Source organism: Orcinus orca, chromosome 16 (assembly GCF_937001465.1).
Source record: "Orcinus orca chromosome 16, mOrcOrc1.1, whole genome shotgun sequence".
Lineage (NCBI taxonomy): Eukaryota > Metazoa > Chordata > Mammalia > Artiodactyla > Delphinidae > Orcinus > Orcinus orca.
Window position 1 is genome coordinate 27,974,106 of NC_064574.1, and position 16,500 is coordinate 27,990,605.

A 16,500-nucleotide genomic window follows, 5' to 3' on the forward strand; every position below is an offset into this window, starting at 1 on the left:
CAACAGCCTTTCTTGTCAGTATCTGGCTATCAGAACTTGGAGGACTTTCTCGTGTTAGGCAGACTCTATAAAGTGATGAGGTTAATAGGTGAATCCTGTCCATCAGGCAGTGGGTGTGGCTCGGTTGTCCTGAACAGAGTCTTTGATTTGTATGTGCTAATTATTTACCTGCCGACCTCACCATAAGGCCCTCTTGGTTCTGGGTCCCTAAACATTGACTGACAGTTTATAGTTTTGTCTCAGTTGTCAATATAAAAATAGCCCAATTATCACCTATCTTAACAAATGTTTTTAACCTGAAATTTATCTGAGTATTGAGTCTCAATATTGATTAGTACCACCTCCCTGATGGAAACAGCTACTGGCCTATTCTTATAAACACACCCAGCCCTTTATTGTCCTCCCAGATCTCTCCCAGAAAACAGAATAATGTCTACATGCAGTTATTTTTGCTGGAGATTAAAATTTTTCAACAGAAGTACATTAATATGTCTATATGTCCAGAAAAAATAACTTCTGGTTGAATATCATTGTGTAATGTCTTTATAATTGCTTAGGCTCTAATTAGCAATGATTTAATAAAGTACATTTGAAATGTATCTGTTATAATGAAACCTTTTAGTTTTAAGGAAAAATTTTTAATGAAATATCAAGTGCATAATGTAACAGTTTTCTCTGGACCATGTTACCCTGTTAAAATTGTTGTATTGTTAATTAATTAAACAGGTGTAATCAGCATCTGGGAAAAAAAAAAAGGAGCCTAGCTTGTGTGCTAATACAACCATGAATGTAAGTTGTCAGTAAACAGTAACTTTGATGTAGGCATGGTTATCTCCATTTCACAGACATGAGGCAGAAGCACATAAGTGGCTAACCATTAAGCTTTAGAGTTGGGCTGATGGGGGTTCAGATTTTGACAATCACTAAGCTACTACAAGCTTTGTGACACTGGGCAACTCACTTCCATGATCGAGCCTAATTTCCTCATCTGTGAATAGGAACAATAATTCTAACCCACAGACTTTTTTTCTCTCTTGCTCTTCAGAACCTGTTCTTTCAAAGTCCACCTCAAATCATGCCTCCTCCCCAGTCTCCCAACTAGCTTTTTAAAAATAGCGCAAATTCCAAAACTCTGTCCATAAGAACCCAGACTGAGATGCCAAACTGACCAATTCTGATAACCCTCTGTGGTGATAATCTGCCAGAAATGAGTAAAGGCTGCCATCTTCAGATGGCTTCGGTGCCCATCTGCACAGCTTTGCTCGCAGGATACCTGCCTGGCCCCGCACCTCCTGGTTCAGTGATCTCTGCAATAGACCAAGGTGACTGCTGGAGCACTGCTGAGGACAATGGCTGACAATTTTTGAATAAATTCAGTGAGAAATAAATATAAGTGTTCAGTCTTTTATCCAATTCACAGTGCTCATAGTGATCATCAACAAGAAATAAAAGTAAAAAGAGAATATAGAAAACCTGGATCTGCAAAAGTTGACTTGAGAAAAATGGCATTGATGGAAAGAATGGCCATACCCATACCAACAAAATCTTATGATAGAAGAAGATATGGTTAGTAAAATTGAGATGGAGCCAGACCCCAGTCCACAGATCAAACCTTTTCAAAATACAAACAGATATTTTAATAGTCAGAAACAAAACAAAAATGCCTAATATATGTTGGTTACATAAGGGGTCCTGTCTAGTGCCGTAAGACAAGAAAAAGTGTAAGATCTAAACAGAAAAAGAAAAAAACCTTCGTTATTTGCAGACAATATGATTGTCAACATAGAAAAGCAAATTGATTCCAAAAGCCATTGGAAATCTTAAAAGATTTCAGCCTTGTTGCTAGATATGAGTTCAATACAAAAAATTCAATTATGTTTCCTTTAAATACTGAAAACAAATATGTGATTTCTAAAGATACCATTTACAACAGCAACCAAGGCACCTTGGAATAAATGCCCTACAAAATCTTTAGGAAGAAAACTATAAAATGTTATTGAAATTCATAAAATAAGACTTACATAAATGAGAAATCCAGGAGGGTCACTAATGGGGAGAGTCAGCATTACAATATGGCAATTCTGTATAAATGCAATGCAAACCCAATTAAAATCCCCAGAAGTGGTTTCCTGGAATTTAGTAAGCTGGTTCTAAAATTTATACAGCGGATCCAAATATAGCTGAGACAACCTCGAAGAAGAAGGAGAAGGAAGAGAGATTAGTTAAAATACATGGGTTTGGTTTGGCTATGTAAATACCCTCACCATGGAAAGATCTGAGCAGGCAAGCAGAAAGAATAAAAGAGTGGAATGTGTGAACCTAAGACTTTGATGCTTCTGGTTAATGATCCCAGTACGATCCTGGGGATGTGTGGCAGAGAGAGGATGGATGAGAGCACGTCAGGAGTTATAAAGTGAGGGAATCGGAAGGTCAAATAGCACAAGAGTTGGAGATGCTGTCTTCCTGAAACTAGTACTGGAAGCCGAGTAAAGGGAAAGATCTTAAGAACTCACAGGGACTCCCAGATGCTAAGCAGAGCTGCAAGAGAAATAGGAAAAAATCCAACACCGGTAGAAAGGAAGAATAACCTTCCCTGGAAACCCATTGTGGACTAAGCTCTTTGACACAGGTTATCTCCTTGGACCTCCACATTCGTCCTCTGAGAGTAGATATTCTAAGGCCAACTGGCCCGAGGCAGGGGAACGCAATCAGACTCACAGGTTGCATCAGTCCAGAGCTCCCACCCACCCAGTCCCAGGAACTGACCTGGTGACTTTCCACCCGGCCCAGCCTTCCCGCCTTTTGAGGGGCGGGACTAACGGTCCCAAGACTGATGCGACCGGCACCAGATATTGCCACGATACCCGAAGAGACCACCAAATAAGGACTACCCTGCGCCCTCCCGGATTCACCACACCCCTTTCCCTTCTTCCCCTATAAATTCTGCCCAAACCCTCGCCCGGGCGCGACTTCTCTGGCTCCCTTTCTCTCGGACCAGTGAACCTCGTCCGGGAGCGTACCCAAATAAAGCTTGTTTAAGCTCTCCTCCGTCTTTGGTGCCGTTCCTTACATTTGGTGCCGAAACCCGGGAGGGGTACCAAACCCCGCGGGTTACTGTGCGGGCCGCTCCTCCCCTCCCGCAGGAGACAACCTGGGAACCTCTACTCATCCACCCGATCCGGCAGAAAACGGGGTAAGTCCCCTCCCTTGTTCCCTCCGACCCCCAGAGTCCCTGCCCACCGGACTCCTGTCCCTAATCACGGCCGCGTCAGGGACTCCTCCGTTCTCTCTCCGGGCCTCGGGCAACTGTGGAGACGTCCCAATCGCCTGACCGCCCTGCGATCTGCCGTGAATTGGAGACTGAGACCAGGGACGCCTGTCTCCCTCTCCGTTCACTCAGGGACAGACTGGGGATCATGGGAACCTCACAATCGAAACCAGATCCTAAGACGCCCCTGGGGTGTCTCCTAGCCAATTTTACAGCCCTCGGTTTCTCCCAAGATCTCCGTCGCCGACGGCTTATTTTCTATTCCACAATATCCTCTAGACAATCAATCCAAATGGCCTCCTGAAGGGACGTTCGATTTTAACATCCTCCGTGATCTAGATAATTACTGCCGCAGGACGGGCAAATGGTCTGAGGTCCCCTATGTCCAGGTTTTTTGGGTTTTGCGCTCTCGCCCCTCCCTTTGCGTCAATTGTTCTACCTCTCAAATCCTCCTTCCCAAACAAACATCTCCTCCATCCAAAACCTCAATCCCCTTGGACGATGATTCCTCCCCACTAACCGACCGTCCCGAATCTCTCGCCTCTCCCCCCTCCAGAGCTCTTCTCCAACCCCCACCCTACCCTAGACCGGCCCCTCTCCCTCCTGAGCCCACTCCATCGCCCCCCACCGCTCCCCCGCTCCCCCCGGCAACCTCCCCCTTTGCCCCCCCTTCCCCCACTTCCTCTCCCTCCGTCTCTCTCTCATCACCCCTCTCCTCGCCAGTCAGCTCACACACCCGCTCCCACCACCACGACTCCCAGGACCCAGACCTTCTAGTTCATGTTCCCTTTTCCCTCCAAGATCTCTCTCAAATAGAAAAGCGACTAGGCTCCTTTTCTGCCGACTCTTCCCGCTACATCAAAGAATTTCGCTACCTCTCTCAAGCTTACGATCTAACCTGGCACGATATCTTTGTGGTTCTGTCCTCTACCTTAACCCCTGACGAAAGGGAAAGAATTCAAACTGCTGCCCGAAACCATGCAGATCAGGTTCACCTTACCGACAACTCCATGCCTGTCGGAGCGACTGCCGTACCTGACACCGATCCAGGCTGGACTTATCAGGACGGCCAGGATGGCCATCGTAAACGCGACCTCATGATCCAATGCCTCCTGGCTGGCATGCAGGCTGCCGGTCATAAGGTGGATAATTTTGAAAAACTAAAAGAGATAACCCAAGAACCTAACGAAAATCCAGCTATCTTTCTCAATCGCCTTACAGAGGCCTTAACTCTCTACACCCGGCTGGATCCCGACACCCCGGCAGGGGCAACGGTCCTAGCCATCCATTTTATTACCCAATCAGCCCCGGACATCCAAAAGAAATTAAAACGGGCAGAGGACGGCCCTCAAACCCCTATTCGAGATCTGGTAAAGATGGCCTTTAAAGTCTACAATGGCCGTGAGGATTTGGCAGAATCAGCCGACAGGCTCGGATGCACCAGAAGGTGGCCCTCCAGACCCAAGCCCTCGTGGACGCCCTGCGGCCGGCCATCTCCCATGGACAACATCCACGGAACCCGCCGAAGGCAACCCCACCAGGGGCCTGCTTCAAGTGTGGAAAAGAGGGGCACTGGGCTCGCCAATGTCCCAATCCCCGACCTCCTTCTAAGCCCTGTCCCAGCTGCGGGCTAACGGGCCACTGGAAGAGTGACTGCCCTACGACTGGCCCTCCCTCAGCGTCTCCACGCGGGGGGCAGGCCGTCCCAACGGCATTACCACTCGAACTGCTGGGATTGGCTGACGACTGACGGCGCCCGGACTCGAAGACCCCCATCACCCTCGCCGAGCCCAGGGTAACGCTACAGGTAGCGGGTAAGTCCATCTCATTTCTGGTGGACACGGGGCTACCTATTCGGTCCTGCCTACCTATTCCGGGCCAGTTTCTCCTTGCCAGATCTCAGTCATGGGTGTTGATGGCAAACCATCCTTCCCACTCCAGACCGGTCCACTCCCATGTCATATCGAAGGACTCCCTTTTACTCATTCCTTCTTAGTCATACCATCCTGCCCAGTTCCCTTGCTAGGCCGAGATGTCCTTTTCCACTTAGGGGCCTCCCTCCAACTGGTTAGACTTGACCCTAAGGTCCCCTCCTCCCAACTCCTGCTTCCTCTTCTCGGCCTGTCTCTAGAACCCTCCCCCTCCTATCCCCCTCTTCCAATCACACCGAACCCAATCAATCCCCAAGTCTGGGATACTTCTAAGCCCATAATAGCAACACACCATTCCCCCGTCCTCATCCGCCTAAAGGACCCCTCCAAATTTCCATCAAGGCCCCAATTTCCCATCTCTGAGGCTCACCTTAGGGGCCTACAACCTATTATCACCAGACTCCTAAACCAGGGACTCCTTATCCCCACTGACTCTCCCTGCAACACCCCCATCCTGCCTGTCCACAAGGCCTCTGGGGATTATCGCCTGGTCCAGGACCTCCGAATAATCAATGAGGCCATAGTTCCTCTCCACCCAGTAGTACCAAACCCATACACCTTGCTCTCCCATATCCCCCCATCCACAACCCACTTTACGGTTCTGGATCTCAAAGATGCCTTTTTCACTATCCCCCCTACATCCCGACTCCTATTTCCTCTTCGCCTTTACCTGGACGGATCCGGATACTCATACTTCCAGTCAGCTCACCTGGACAGTTCTTCCCCAGGGATTCCGCAACAGTCCTCACCTCTTTGGTCAGGCGCTGGCACGGGACCTCACTTCCTGCTCCCTTACCCCCAGCACACTCCTTCAATATGTAGATGACCTCCTCCTTTGTAGCCCGTCTCTCAGCCTCTCAAGACAACACACTGCAGATCTCCTCAATTACCTTGGCTCTCGCGGTTATCGGGTCTCCCCAGCCAAGGCTCAGTTATCTGTAACTTCTTGTAACCTACCTGGGGCTCCACCTTACCCCTACCACAAAAGGTCTAACAGCCAAATGCACCCGGATTATCCGTGAACTCCAGCCTCCGGAAACAGTGGAACAAATTCTCTCCTTTTGGGGCCTTATAGGATTTTTCCGACACTGGATCCCTAAATTTGCTCTCCTCGCTAAACCCTTATATCTAGCCAATAAAGAAACCCCTCAAGGACCCCTCACCTCTCCTTCCGCCGTTCGACAGGCCTTTCTCACCCTCCGTAACGCTCTGATATCTTCTCCTCCCCTTTCTCTGCCCAACCCAAACCGACCTTTTCACCTTTTTGTGGATGAACGGGCCAGAATAGCCACTGGACTCCTTGCCCAGCCTGTAGGGCCTTCCTACAGCCAAACAGCTAGACCCAACCATTTGGGGATGGCAACCATGCCTTCGGGCCCTAGCAGCAGCAGCCGAACTGACCAAACAAACACTCAAACTGACCCTGGCCCACCCACTAAGCGTGTTTTCCTCCCACCGGCTGGTCGACTTCTTAGGCCACAAGTCTCTCTCTCTCGGGTCCCTCTTGCATCTAGGAATTCCACCTGCTGTTCATCGAAAACAACTGCTATCTCCCTTGACCTTCCCCTGCCACCCCCCCCCCCCCCCCCCCCGCCTAAACCCGGCCTCCCTCTTGCCCATTTCCGACACCGGGACCTCCCCTTCCCACTCCTGCCCCCAAATCGTAGAGGCCCTCAGCCCGCCGAGGGAGGGACTCTTTGATACTCCACTGTTAAACCCGGACCGCACCCTCTTCGTAGATGGCAGCTCAATACTCGGTCCTGACGGACGCCGACGGACAGCCTACGCTGTGGTAACTATCTCAACTATTATCGAGGCTAACAGCCTCCCAGAAGGAACGACCTCCCAAAAGGCTGAACTGATCGCACTTACACGAGCCCTTAACCTATCCAAAGACCAAAGGGTTAACAGCTACACAGACTCTAAATATGCCTTTCTCATTGCACACAGCCACTCAGCACTATGGAGGGAACATGGATTTCTGACCACTAAGGGATCCCCAGTGGTCAACGCTTCCCTCACTGCAAAACTGGAGGCCCTCCAGCTTCCTAAAGAAGTAGCAATTATCCATTGCAGGGGTCATCAACTCCCATCCAACCCAATAGCACAAGGTAACTCGAAGGACGATTCCATGGCCCGAGAGCTTACAAAAGGGGATCCTCCAGCTCCACTTCTATTTTTCACCAGTCCTACCCAACCCACATATACCCCGCACGAGGAAGCTGCCTTACTCTCAAAAGGGGGACACAAAGACAACAAAGGATGGATTTTTATAGACAACAAAATTGCCCTACCTCTGGCCCAAGCAGCTGGCCTCCTATCAGACATCCATAAATCCTTACACATTGGTCCAGAAGCAATGTCCCGTTTTTTGGACCCCCTCTTTCATCTGCCAGGACTTAGAGAGGCCATCTCAAAGACTCACATGGCCTGCCAAACCTGCGCATCCGTCTCCCCACAAGGAGGCCTACGGCCCTGAATTCCTACACACCAGATGCGTGGACATTAGCCTGGTGAAGACTGGCAGATATGCCCCGCTGCATATGCCCCGCTGCAAACGCTTTACCCATATGCCCCGCTGCAAACGCTTCCGATATCTGCTCACTCTCATTGACACCTTTTCAGGTTGGATCGAGGCCTATCCAACAACTCGAGAAACGGCAGACACGGTCGCCACCATCCTGCTTCAATATATCATCCCCCGATTTGGTCTGCCGGTCTCCATCCAGTCGGATAATGGACCCGCCTTTGTCTCTCAGGTGGTTCAACAGGTATCCGAGGCTCTCCAGATCACCTGGAAACTCCACATCCCCTACCACCCCCAATCATCCGGTAAGGTTGAATCCTCCAATGGGATCTTAAAAGACCACCTCACCAAACTGTCCCTTGAGGTCCATGTCTCATGGCCCGACCTGCTTCCTCTAGCCCTTACCCAAATCCGAGCCTCACCTCGGACTCCTACTGGCCTCAGTCCATTTGAACTACTTTACGGCCGCCCTTTCCTCCTTCACGACCTACCAACCCAGAGTCCACCCCTAGCCTCCTACCTTCCCTGCCTCTCCCTGCTTCGCCGTCTTCTCCGCGAATATGCTGACCGTCATCTACCGACAGTGGCTGTCTCTGAAACTTCCTCTCTCCCTCTACAACCTGGAGATAGTGTCCTCCTCAAGGACTTACACTCCCAATCCCTTAAGCCACGGTGGACAGGCCCTCATACAGTGGTCCTCACCACCCTCACGGCGGCCATACTTCTAGGACACTCCTCCTGGTACCATGTCTCCCGTCTTAAAGTGGCCCCAATCTCAGAAAACTAGTCAACCCAACCGCTGGGTCCCACAAGGTTACGGCTTATCCACCGCCCTGCCTCTCCTCCTGCTACTTCTCCTGCCACCCAGGACTCATCAGACGTCCCTATGGCGCTTCTACATCCACGGGACATGGCAAGCTGATGGTCGAGCCCATGCCCAGGTCCTGGGGACAGGAGACTGCCAACCAGGCGGATGCCAGGCCATGGTGACCGTTAACTTTTCCTTCCCACATTTAATTTGGCAAGGTAATTGGCTAGGCCAGGAATCTCCCGTTGTCTGTTTCACCTACAACCAAACTAAAGACTACTGTCACTGGTGGACAGACACATACGGGGGGTGCCCCTACCGCTCATGTAACATCCACGTGGCAAAATTAGGCACTACAGACTTACTCTGACAATCTTACCTAGTACCAAGGATGGCAGGGGTAGCCTATCCCTTAACATCAAGGATCCCTGGGATACAAGATGGGGACAAGGGGTACAAGGAAAAATTTACCGATGGGCAACTGATACTTATCCTGTAAGGTCTTTTAAGATTTTTCGCTCCTACATTAGCTTGATTCCCAAAGTTACCCAACAGTTGAGCAAACAAGTCACTGCCATCCAGGAAACAGAACAAGCCCTAAGACATCAACTACCCCACCCCGAACACAAAGAGGATCCTTTTTCTTGGTTGACCCTCGTCCGTCAAGCAGTACAGATACTCAACCACACAGGAATAGGTAACATCTCCGACTGCTTTCTATGTGCCTCGCTTGGCCGGCCACCCTTGGCTGCTGTCCCACTCGACCAGCCCTTCAATTCTACTTCCCACACCTCCCAAAACCCACCTTTTTCCCCGTTAAAAGTCCCCATATTCCTTGATTCAAAAAAATCTCACCATCTGTTACGGCAGCCGCCCAAATCTAGCTGATACTGGGCTTCTTTGCAGTTCATCCCTCACGGTAAACACATCAATTGAAGCACCACCAGGCATGTTTTTGTGGTGCAATGGTTCCCTCACAAAAAAGATCAATTCTTCTTCCCCCTTCTCATGTATCCCCGTTACTCTCATCCCACAACTCACACTGTATAGCCAAGCCGAATTTTCCTCGCTAATCACGCCGCCCTTTACCCGACGGAAAAGAGCTATCTTTCTTCCTCTGGTCGCAGGCATCTCTCTCGCCTCCTCCCTGGTCACTGCAGGCCTCGGGGCGGGGGGGTGCGGGTGGGGTGGGGGGGGTGGGGCGGGGAGCTCTGACACATAGTGTTTCGACATCCCGCGACTTAGAACATAAACTCCAGCTATCCATTGAAGCCTCCGCCGCCTCCATCTCCTCTCTCCAGCGCCAAATCACCTCCATAGCCCGAGTCGCTCTCCAGAATCGACGAGCCCTGGATCTCCTGACGGCCGACAAAAGAGGTACCTGCCTCTTCCTACAGGAGGAATGCTGCTATTACATCAATGAAACAGGACTCATCGAAGACAACGTAAACGCCCTCCATCGCTTAAGCGAAGAACTCCAACGCAAACACCCAACAGTCCACCTCCCCAATTCCCGATTGGTGGCGATCCACCCTCTATACCTGGCTAACACCAATCTTAGGCCCCTTAATTCTCATCTGTATCTTGTTCATGCTTGCTCCCTGTTTTCTTAGGTTCCTTCGCAGGCACATGGAGGAAGTTTCTCGGGTGGCCACAAACCAAATGCTCCTCGGCCCTTACACCTTGCTTCCTACAGAACCCCCCACTGGTCTCCCTTAAGCCTCGGACCTCTGGTCGCTCAACTCCCCTTTTGACGCCCCCATTCAGTAGGAAGTAGCCAGAGATCAGAACGCCACCCCATTACACCAAAGATGTCGGGATGTAAGGCCAACTGGCCCGAGGCAGGGGAACGCAATCAGACTCACAGGTTGCATCAGCCCAGAGCTCCCACCCACCCAGTCCCAGGAACTGACCTGGTGACTTTCCACCCGGCCCAGCCTTCCCGCCTTTTGAGGGGCGGGACTAACGGTCCCAAGACTGATGCGACCAGCACCAGATATTGCCACGATACCCGAAGAGACCACCGAATAAGGACTACTCTGCGCCCTCCCGGATTCACCACACCCCTTTCCCTTCTTCCCCTATAAATTCTGCCCAAACCCTCGCCCGGGCGCGACTTCTCTGGCCCCCTTTCTCTCGGACCAGTGAACCTCGTCCCGGAGCGTACCCAAATAAAGCTTGTTTAAGCTCTCCTCCGTCTTTGGTGCCGTTCCTTACAGATATTAATATCCCTTTGTTATGGATGAGCAAATTGAGCTGTGAAAACTGAGGTCATTGGCCCCACGTGACAAAGCTGAGATTTGAAGCAGTCAGATTCAAACTAGGGTCTCCCTGAGTCCACAATCCTTTTCTTTCACTAAACCCAGAAAGATCACTGGAGCACCCTGAAACACAAGCAGCTATGGTAAAGAAAACAAGATGACAAAAGGTGGTATTAATCCCACCCCCTCAACTACCCAAATTTTATCAATGCTTCTGAAGCACCAGTTGAGACAGATGAGGTAGGAATAAGGATTGCGTCCAGTGCTAACTTTAGTTAGGGAATCTGTGTGAAGGCGTTTCTTGGAGAGTCTGATCCAAAGAGTCCTTTATCCAAAATGTCAGAGCAAAGAAGTAGAAGTATAAGCCACCTATGCGTGGAGGCTGCCTGTTAACTCTGCCACTTGGCCAAGTGATTTAACTCCCATCTCCAAGCCCCTGCCTCCTGTAAAATGGGTATAATTACAACATTGTTTTGGAAGATTCCATGTGATAAAGCTTGCAGTGTGCTTAGAACACTATCGAACACTTAAGCGCTCAATATAATTGTCATCATGAATATGATGGAGGTCTTCTTAAAAAATAATTCAGTATGACTTACTTGGAAATGTATCAAAAAATAAGGAGTGATGGATACAGGCGTAGTGTGATAAGGTATAGTAAAATTTTAATGAAAGATAAAAGTTAAAATGTTCACTGCAAAATTCTTTCCACTTTTTGTATGTTTGAAAATGTCCATAATCCAACGTTGGAAAAATAATGCATTGTGATCTGGTCTGGGAGGAGGAAGGGCTAAGTTTTGTCTTTGTTTTTTTAATAGAAAAGGTACAAAAATGAAAACAAAATGGGCGAAATCTTCCTCAACTCTCTCCCGCCTTCGGGCTGTGGGCCGTTAGTAAAACTGCTTGAATGAAATCATCGAGGACCGCTTGCGAAATACCAAATCCTCGAGAGCGAGGCCCAAGGCTGCCAAAACCTCGCGAGGGACAGGGACGCGATCCAAGCTCCGCATCCCACTTCGGTGCCGAGGAGGTAGGGTTGGAGCGAGCACTAACGGAAACGCGGCCTGGCCGTTACCAGGGGGTTCCCGGCCAGCGGCCGCTGACCGCCGAGCGCCGCAAGTAAATACCTTAGCGGGGCGGGGGAGAGAAGCGTCGAATTTCAAAAAAAAAAAAAAGCCCAAACCCCCACAGGCCCGGGCGGGCGGGCGGGCGGGCGCGCGCCATGGGCGCCCTTTGGCTGCGGGAGTGAGTGGAGGATGCTGGGAAGGAGGTAAAATGGCCACCGGCGGCGGCGCGGAGGAGGAGAGGAAGCGGGGGCGGACGCAGCTCCTGTCCCTTGCGCGCCCGGCGGCCCGGGCCGAGGAGGCCGAGGGCGGCCGCGAGAAGATGGGCTGGGCCCAGGTGGTGAAGAACCTGGCCGAGAAGAAGGGCGAGTTCCGCGAGTCGCGGCCTCCGCGGCGGGAGGAGGAGGAGGGCGGTAACGGCGCGCGCGGCGGGCTCAGCGTCCCCGCGGGCCTGGCGGCGCCGGGCCTCGGTGACTTTCCCCCGGCCGGCCGCGGGGACCCGAAGGGCCGCCGGAGAGACACGGCCGGCGAGGCGACGGACGCCCGCAAGAAGAAGGGCGCAGCCGAGGCGGGCAGGAGGAAGAAGGCCGAAGTGGCGGCCATGGCGGCCCCGGCCAAGCCCGACGCGGCCGAAGACGCGGCCGAGCGGCCCCCACAGGACGAGCAGGCGACGCCGGCTGGCCCCGCGGCGGGCCCGGGCAAGGGCCGCTTCCTCGTGCGCATCTGTTTCCAGGGAGACGAGGGCGCCTGCCCAACCCGGGACTTCGTGGTGGGCGCGCTCATCCTGCGCTCCATCGGCATGGACCCGAGCGACATCTACGCGGTCATTCAGATCCCTGGCAGCCGGGAGTTCGACGTGAGCTTCCGCTCGGCGGAGAAGCTGGCCCTATTCTTACGCGTCTACGAGGAGAAGCGCGAGCAGGAGGACTGCTGGGAGAACTTTGTGGTGCTGGGGCGGAGCAAGTCCAGCTTGAAGACGCTCTTCATCCTCTTCCGGAACGAGACGGTGGACGTGGAGGACATCGTGACCTGGCTTAAGCGCCACTGCGATGTGTTGGCCGTGCCGGTGAAAGTGACCGACAGGTTTGGGATCTGGACCGGGGAGTACAAGTGCGAGATCGAGCTGCGCCAGGGGGAGGGCGGGGTCAGGCATCTGCCGGGGGCCTTCTTCCTGGGGGCCGAGAGGGGCTACAGCTGGTACAAGGGGCAGCCCAAGACGTGCTTTAAATGTGGTTCCCGGACCCACATGAGTGGCAGCTGCACACAGGACAGGTGCTTCAGGTGCGGGGAGGAGGGGCACCTGAGCCCTTACTGCCGGAAGGGCATCGTGTGTAACCTCTGTGGCAAACGAGGACACGCCTTTGCCCAGTGTCCCAAAGCGGTTCACAATTCTGTGGCAGCTCAACTAACCGGCGTGGCCGGGCACTGAACACCCGCCTGCCTGCCAGGGTGAACACAGAGCCAGCTTACCCCTCTTAAGTGCCAAAACTTTTTTTTAAACCATTTTTTATCGTTTTTGAAGGAGATCTTCTTAAAACTACAAGAGACATCTCACTTTGCCTTCCTAAACTGAGTTTACTCCATTTCAGCCTTTCCTGAATTTGGTGACTCTGTCATCAGTAACGACTACCGACCGAGAACTGTAGTGTGCAGATATGTCTCCCCTCCCTTGTTTAAAATTTATTTTCATTTTTGTATTTGGAGATATTTTTTCTGGTACTTTTTACTCCCCACCCCTTGTCTTCTCCCCGGATTTTCATTCTTCCGGCTGCCTTGCTCATCTTTGTGCCCCAGTGCTAGGTAGGGGCCTAGCACATGGTCGGCACTCCATCAATGTTTGTTGAATTGAGAACATTGTTGACCCTGGCTTCTGTCAGGGTGTCTATCTTTTGCAGCTCATCCCGTCCCCTTTTAATTTGCTGCTTCTAATCTATGTGGTCTGAGAATTTGTGAAACCAGTGTTGTTAGAAGTGTATGTAACCTGAGTCAATAGGCTCTGAATGGTGGCCAAGGGCCTCTCTTATGGCATTAAAATGCATGGACTTTGTGACAGCGCTTTCAGTGGCTCAGAAACCATTCTTCACAGAATCATGGAATCTAGAATTTTCCTGCTGGAAAAGACCTAAAAATTGGTCTAGACCAATCCACTGGTTTTCCAACAGATGAAACAAGACCAGAGAGGTTAAATGACTGGATCAAAATCACATAGCTGTCTGGTGCCAGAGCTAGCCTAGAGTAGAGTTCCCTGACCCCAAGCCCGGTGCTCATTCCACTACCTCTCACACCTCACAACATTTTCCTCAACACTTGAGGGCCCAGAAAGTCTGCTCTTTCCAGAATAATAAGCCCAGGGGAATGCTAAGAAATCATCTGGGGAAGGAAGTAGAAGATTTGGCAGGAGCTTCAGAATACTTGGGAGATACGGAAGGGACAAAGGAACATAATCCAGGGTGTACTCATTGCCCCCTGGGGTACCATATCTGGATTAAAGTGGCCCTGCTCCTTTGTGGCCTTCCCCTTCCCCGTTCATTGCCATCAGTGAGAAATAGAGGTGCTCCTGAGTAAAGGTTTGCATTTGCATCTTAGCCTCAATAGCTAGCGTCCCCAGAGAAGCAGCCGACTGGAGCTCATCTGCAACCTCCGGACTCTCAGGAGAAAAACAGAATTCCAATGAGCTGTTAACTCTAAAATGTACTTGGGAAATAGGCCAAGCTGGAGGGCATTGGGTCTACTAAGTGTTATCAATTTAAAGTAGAAAAGACAGTTCACTGCTTTTCTTTTAGTTTTTGTCTTTCCTTTATGTTTTGCTATTTTCTTGTGGCTTAGAATGTAAAATCGATTGTTTAAAGTTTTGTTCTGAATAAATATTTATCTTTTGTATTGCTAACACTGCTGCACTCTTTCCTTTCAAAATGTTAGATGCATAGGTTCACAGACCGTAGTTCAACCCAGGCTTCCCACACACCATTTGTTTACTCTGCATATACATTTCCAGCCCGCAGGCAACACTTAACACCTACTATGTTTTCCCAGGCCCTTGGGAATTGTTACCTAAACCTTTGCATCAAAATCACTTAGCATACTGTTAAAACTAAAGTGTTAAGTCCTAACTCAGTTCCCAGCAATCGGAATCACTGGAGTGAGTGAACTATTCTTAGTAAGCACCCCAAGCAACTCTGATGGGCAGCCAGGTTTGAGACCACAGTTCTGAATGGTACTAACATGACTGAGAGGGACTGCCCTCAGGAGATTACAAACCAGTGGGAAAAACTGAGGTAGGATGTCAGTTTCATCATCTTAACAGTTATTGGAAGTGCACTGAATTGGATACAAAGTGTTCATGGGCTTTAGAAAAAATGCCATCTCTTCCAACTATAAGGGAGGAAGAGAGAAGGGGTCCAGGAAATTTCCCATAGAGCTGACTCACTCCTCCAAGCTAGCCCTGGAGACTCCAGACACAACCCTCTGAGGGATTTTCTAGCCCTGAGATGATAAGATGATCTGATCCTAAGAATTAATGTTCCCAGTATATTGATTCTCTGACTCAGTGATTTGAGGGGATTTCCAGAGCTGATCTGGTACAGTTGAGGCCTGGTTGGCTCTTCAGAATCCTGCCTTTCAGAGCCAGCTCAGCCTTTCTCCTTCCTGTCTCCCAAGGCAAACACAGTCTTCCCTCCTCCTTCCTTCCCTCCCTCCCTCTGTCCTCTCTCTCCCCCTCCTCTGCCACGGGTTTCCCTCCCGCACTGTGCTGGAGGCCTGACGTGGGGGGAAAAAGCCTGTATTCATCATAGTCCCCTCCCCCTTCCTCCTAGCAGGCACTGTGCCAAGGAGCCTCCTTGGAAGGAATCTTCCCTCTCTCTGCCCCTCCCCCCCAACTCTACTGGAGAGAGCAGAGGAAGAAACTGTTTCCCTGCCCTTCCCCTCCCCGCCCCCCTATCCGCTTCAGGGCCTCCAGCCTGGCAGTCTGGGGACTGAGCCACGGGCTGGAGCAGAACAAACCTCCCCCAGCTTCCTCTCCTGATCTAGCAGCCCCCAAATTACAATCCCTCACTGTTCATGGGCTCCTGGGAAGTGTGTGGAGATCCCCAGCCTGAGGCTGGCTGGCTAGCTGACATTCATTCGTTCAGCTTACAACAATACTGAAGGCCATTAAGAGCCAGACCCGACAAAAGGCACTCTGCATACGCCCGTGAATAAGACTGCACTTGCAGAGGGAGCTACAGATAAGTAATAAGGAAGCAATTTTTAAAATAATATTAAGTATTTTTTAATGTTCTAGAAAAGAGTATAGAATTGTCTCAAATGCAGTTCTACTAGAAGAGATGATGTCTCGACTGAAACCTGAAAAATGAAGGAGTCAAGTGAAGAAGGAGAAGATATTCAAGCAACAGAAGCAGCCTGTGCAAAGACCTGGAGACTAGAGCACAGGGTGTGTTCAGGCTGGCTGGAGAGTCACAGGAAGATGTGGTTGGGAAAAGGCCAAGAGGAAGTGACAGGGTTTGTCAGTGTATTAAGAGGCTTGATTTTGTCCTAACACCCTCCACTCTGGCCGCCTTCATTCCATTCATTTAACACTCTAACATTCGTATGTTAAGCACCAACTCTTTCAAGGCAACGAATTGCAGCAAAATAGTCAAGCAC

General features: G+C 50.8%; 2 protein-coding genes across 2 annotated transcripts in view; both read left to right on the forward strand.

The window, feature by feature from the left end:
* Window positions 1–16,500, forward strand: part of BCL2L1 (BCL2 like 1) — an 871,182-nt gene that overhangs the window by 478,584 nt on the left and 376,098 nt on the right. The window lies entirely within an intron of this gene.
* Window positions 11,787–14,746, forward strand: ZCCHC3 (zinc finger CCHC-type containing 3). The gene has a single exon (XM_004272684.3). The coding sequence runs from the start codon at window positions 12,071–12,073 to the stop codon at window positions 13,286–13,288; it is 1,218 nt and encodes a 405-aa protein (XP_004272732.1). The 5' UTR covers window positions 11,787–12,070; the 3' UTR covers window positions 13,289–14,746.

What these genes read in the sequence shown, in the direction of transcription:
- ZCCHC3 (XM_004272684.3), top strand. Translation starts at nt 12,071, where the DNA reads ATGGCCACCGGCGGCGGCGCGGAGGAGGAGAGGAAGCGGGGGCGGACG.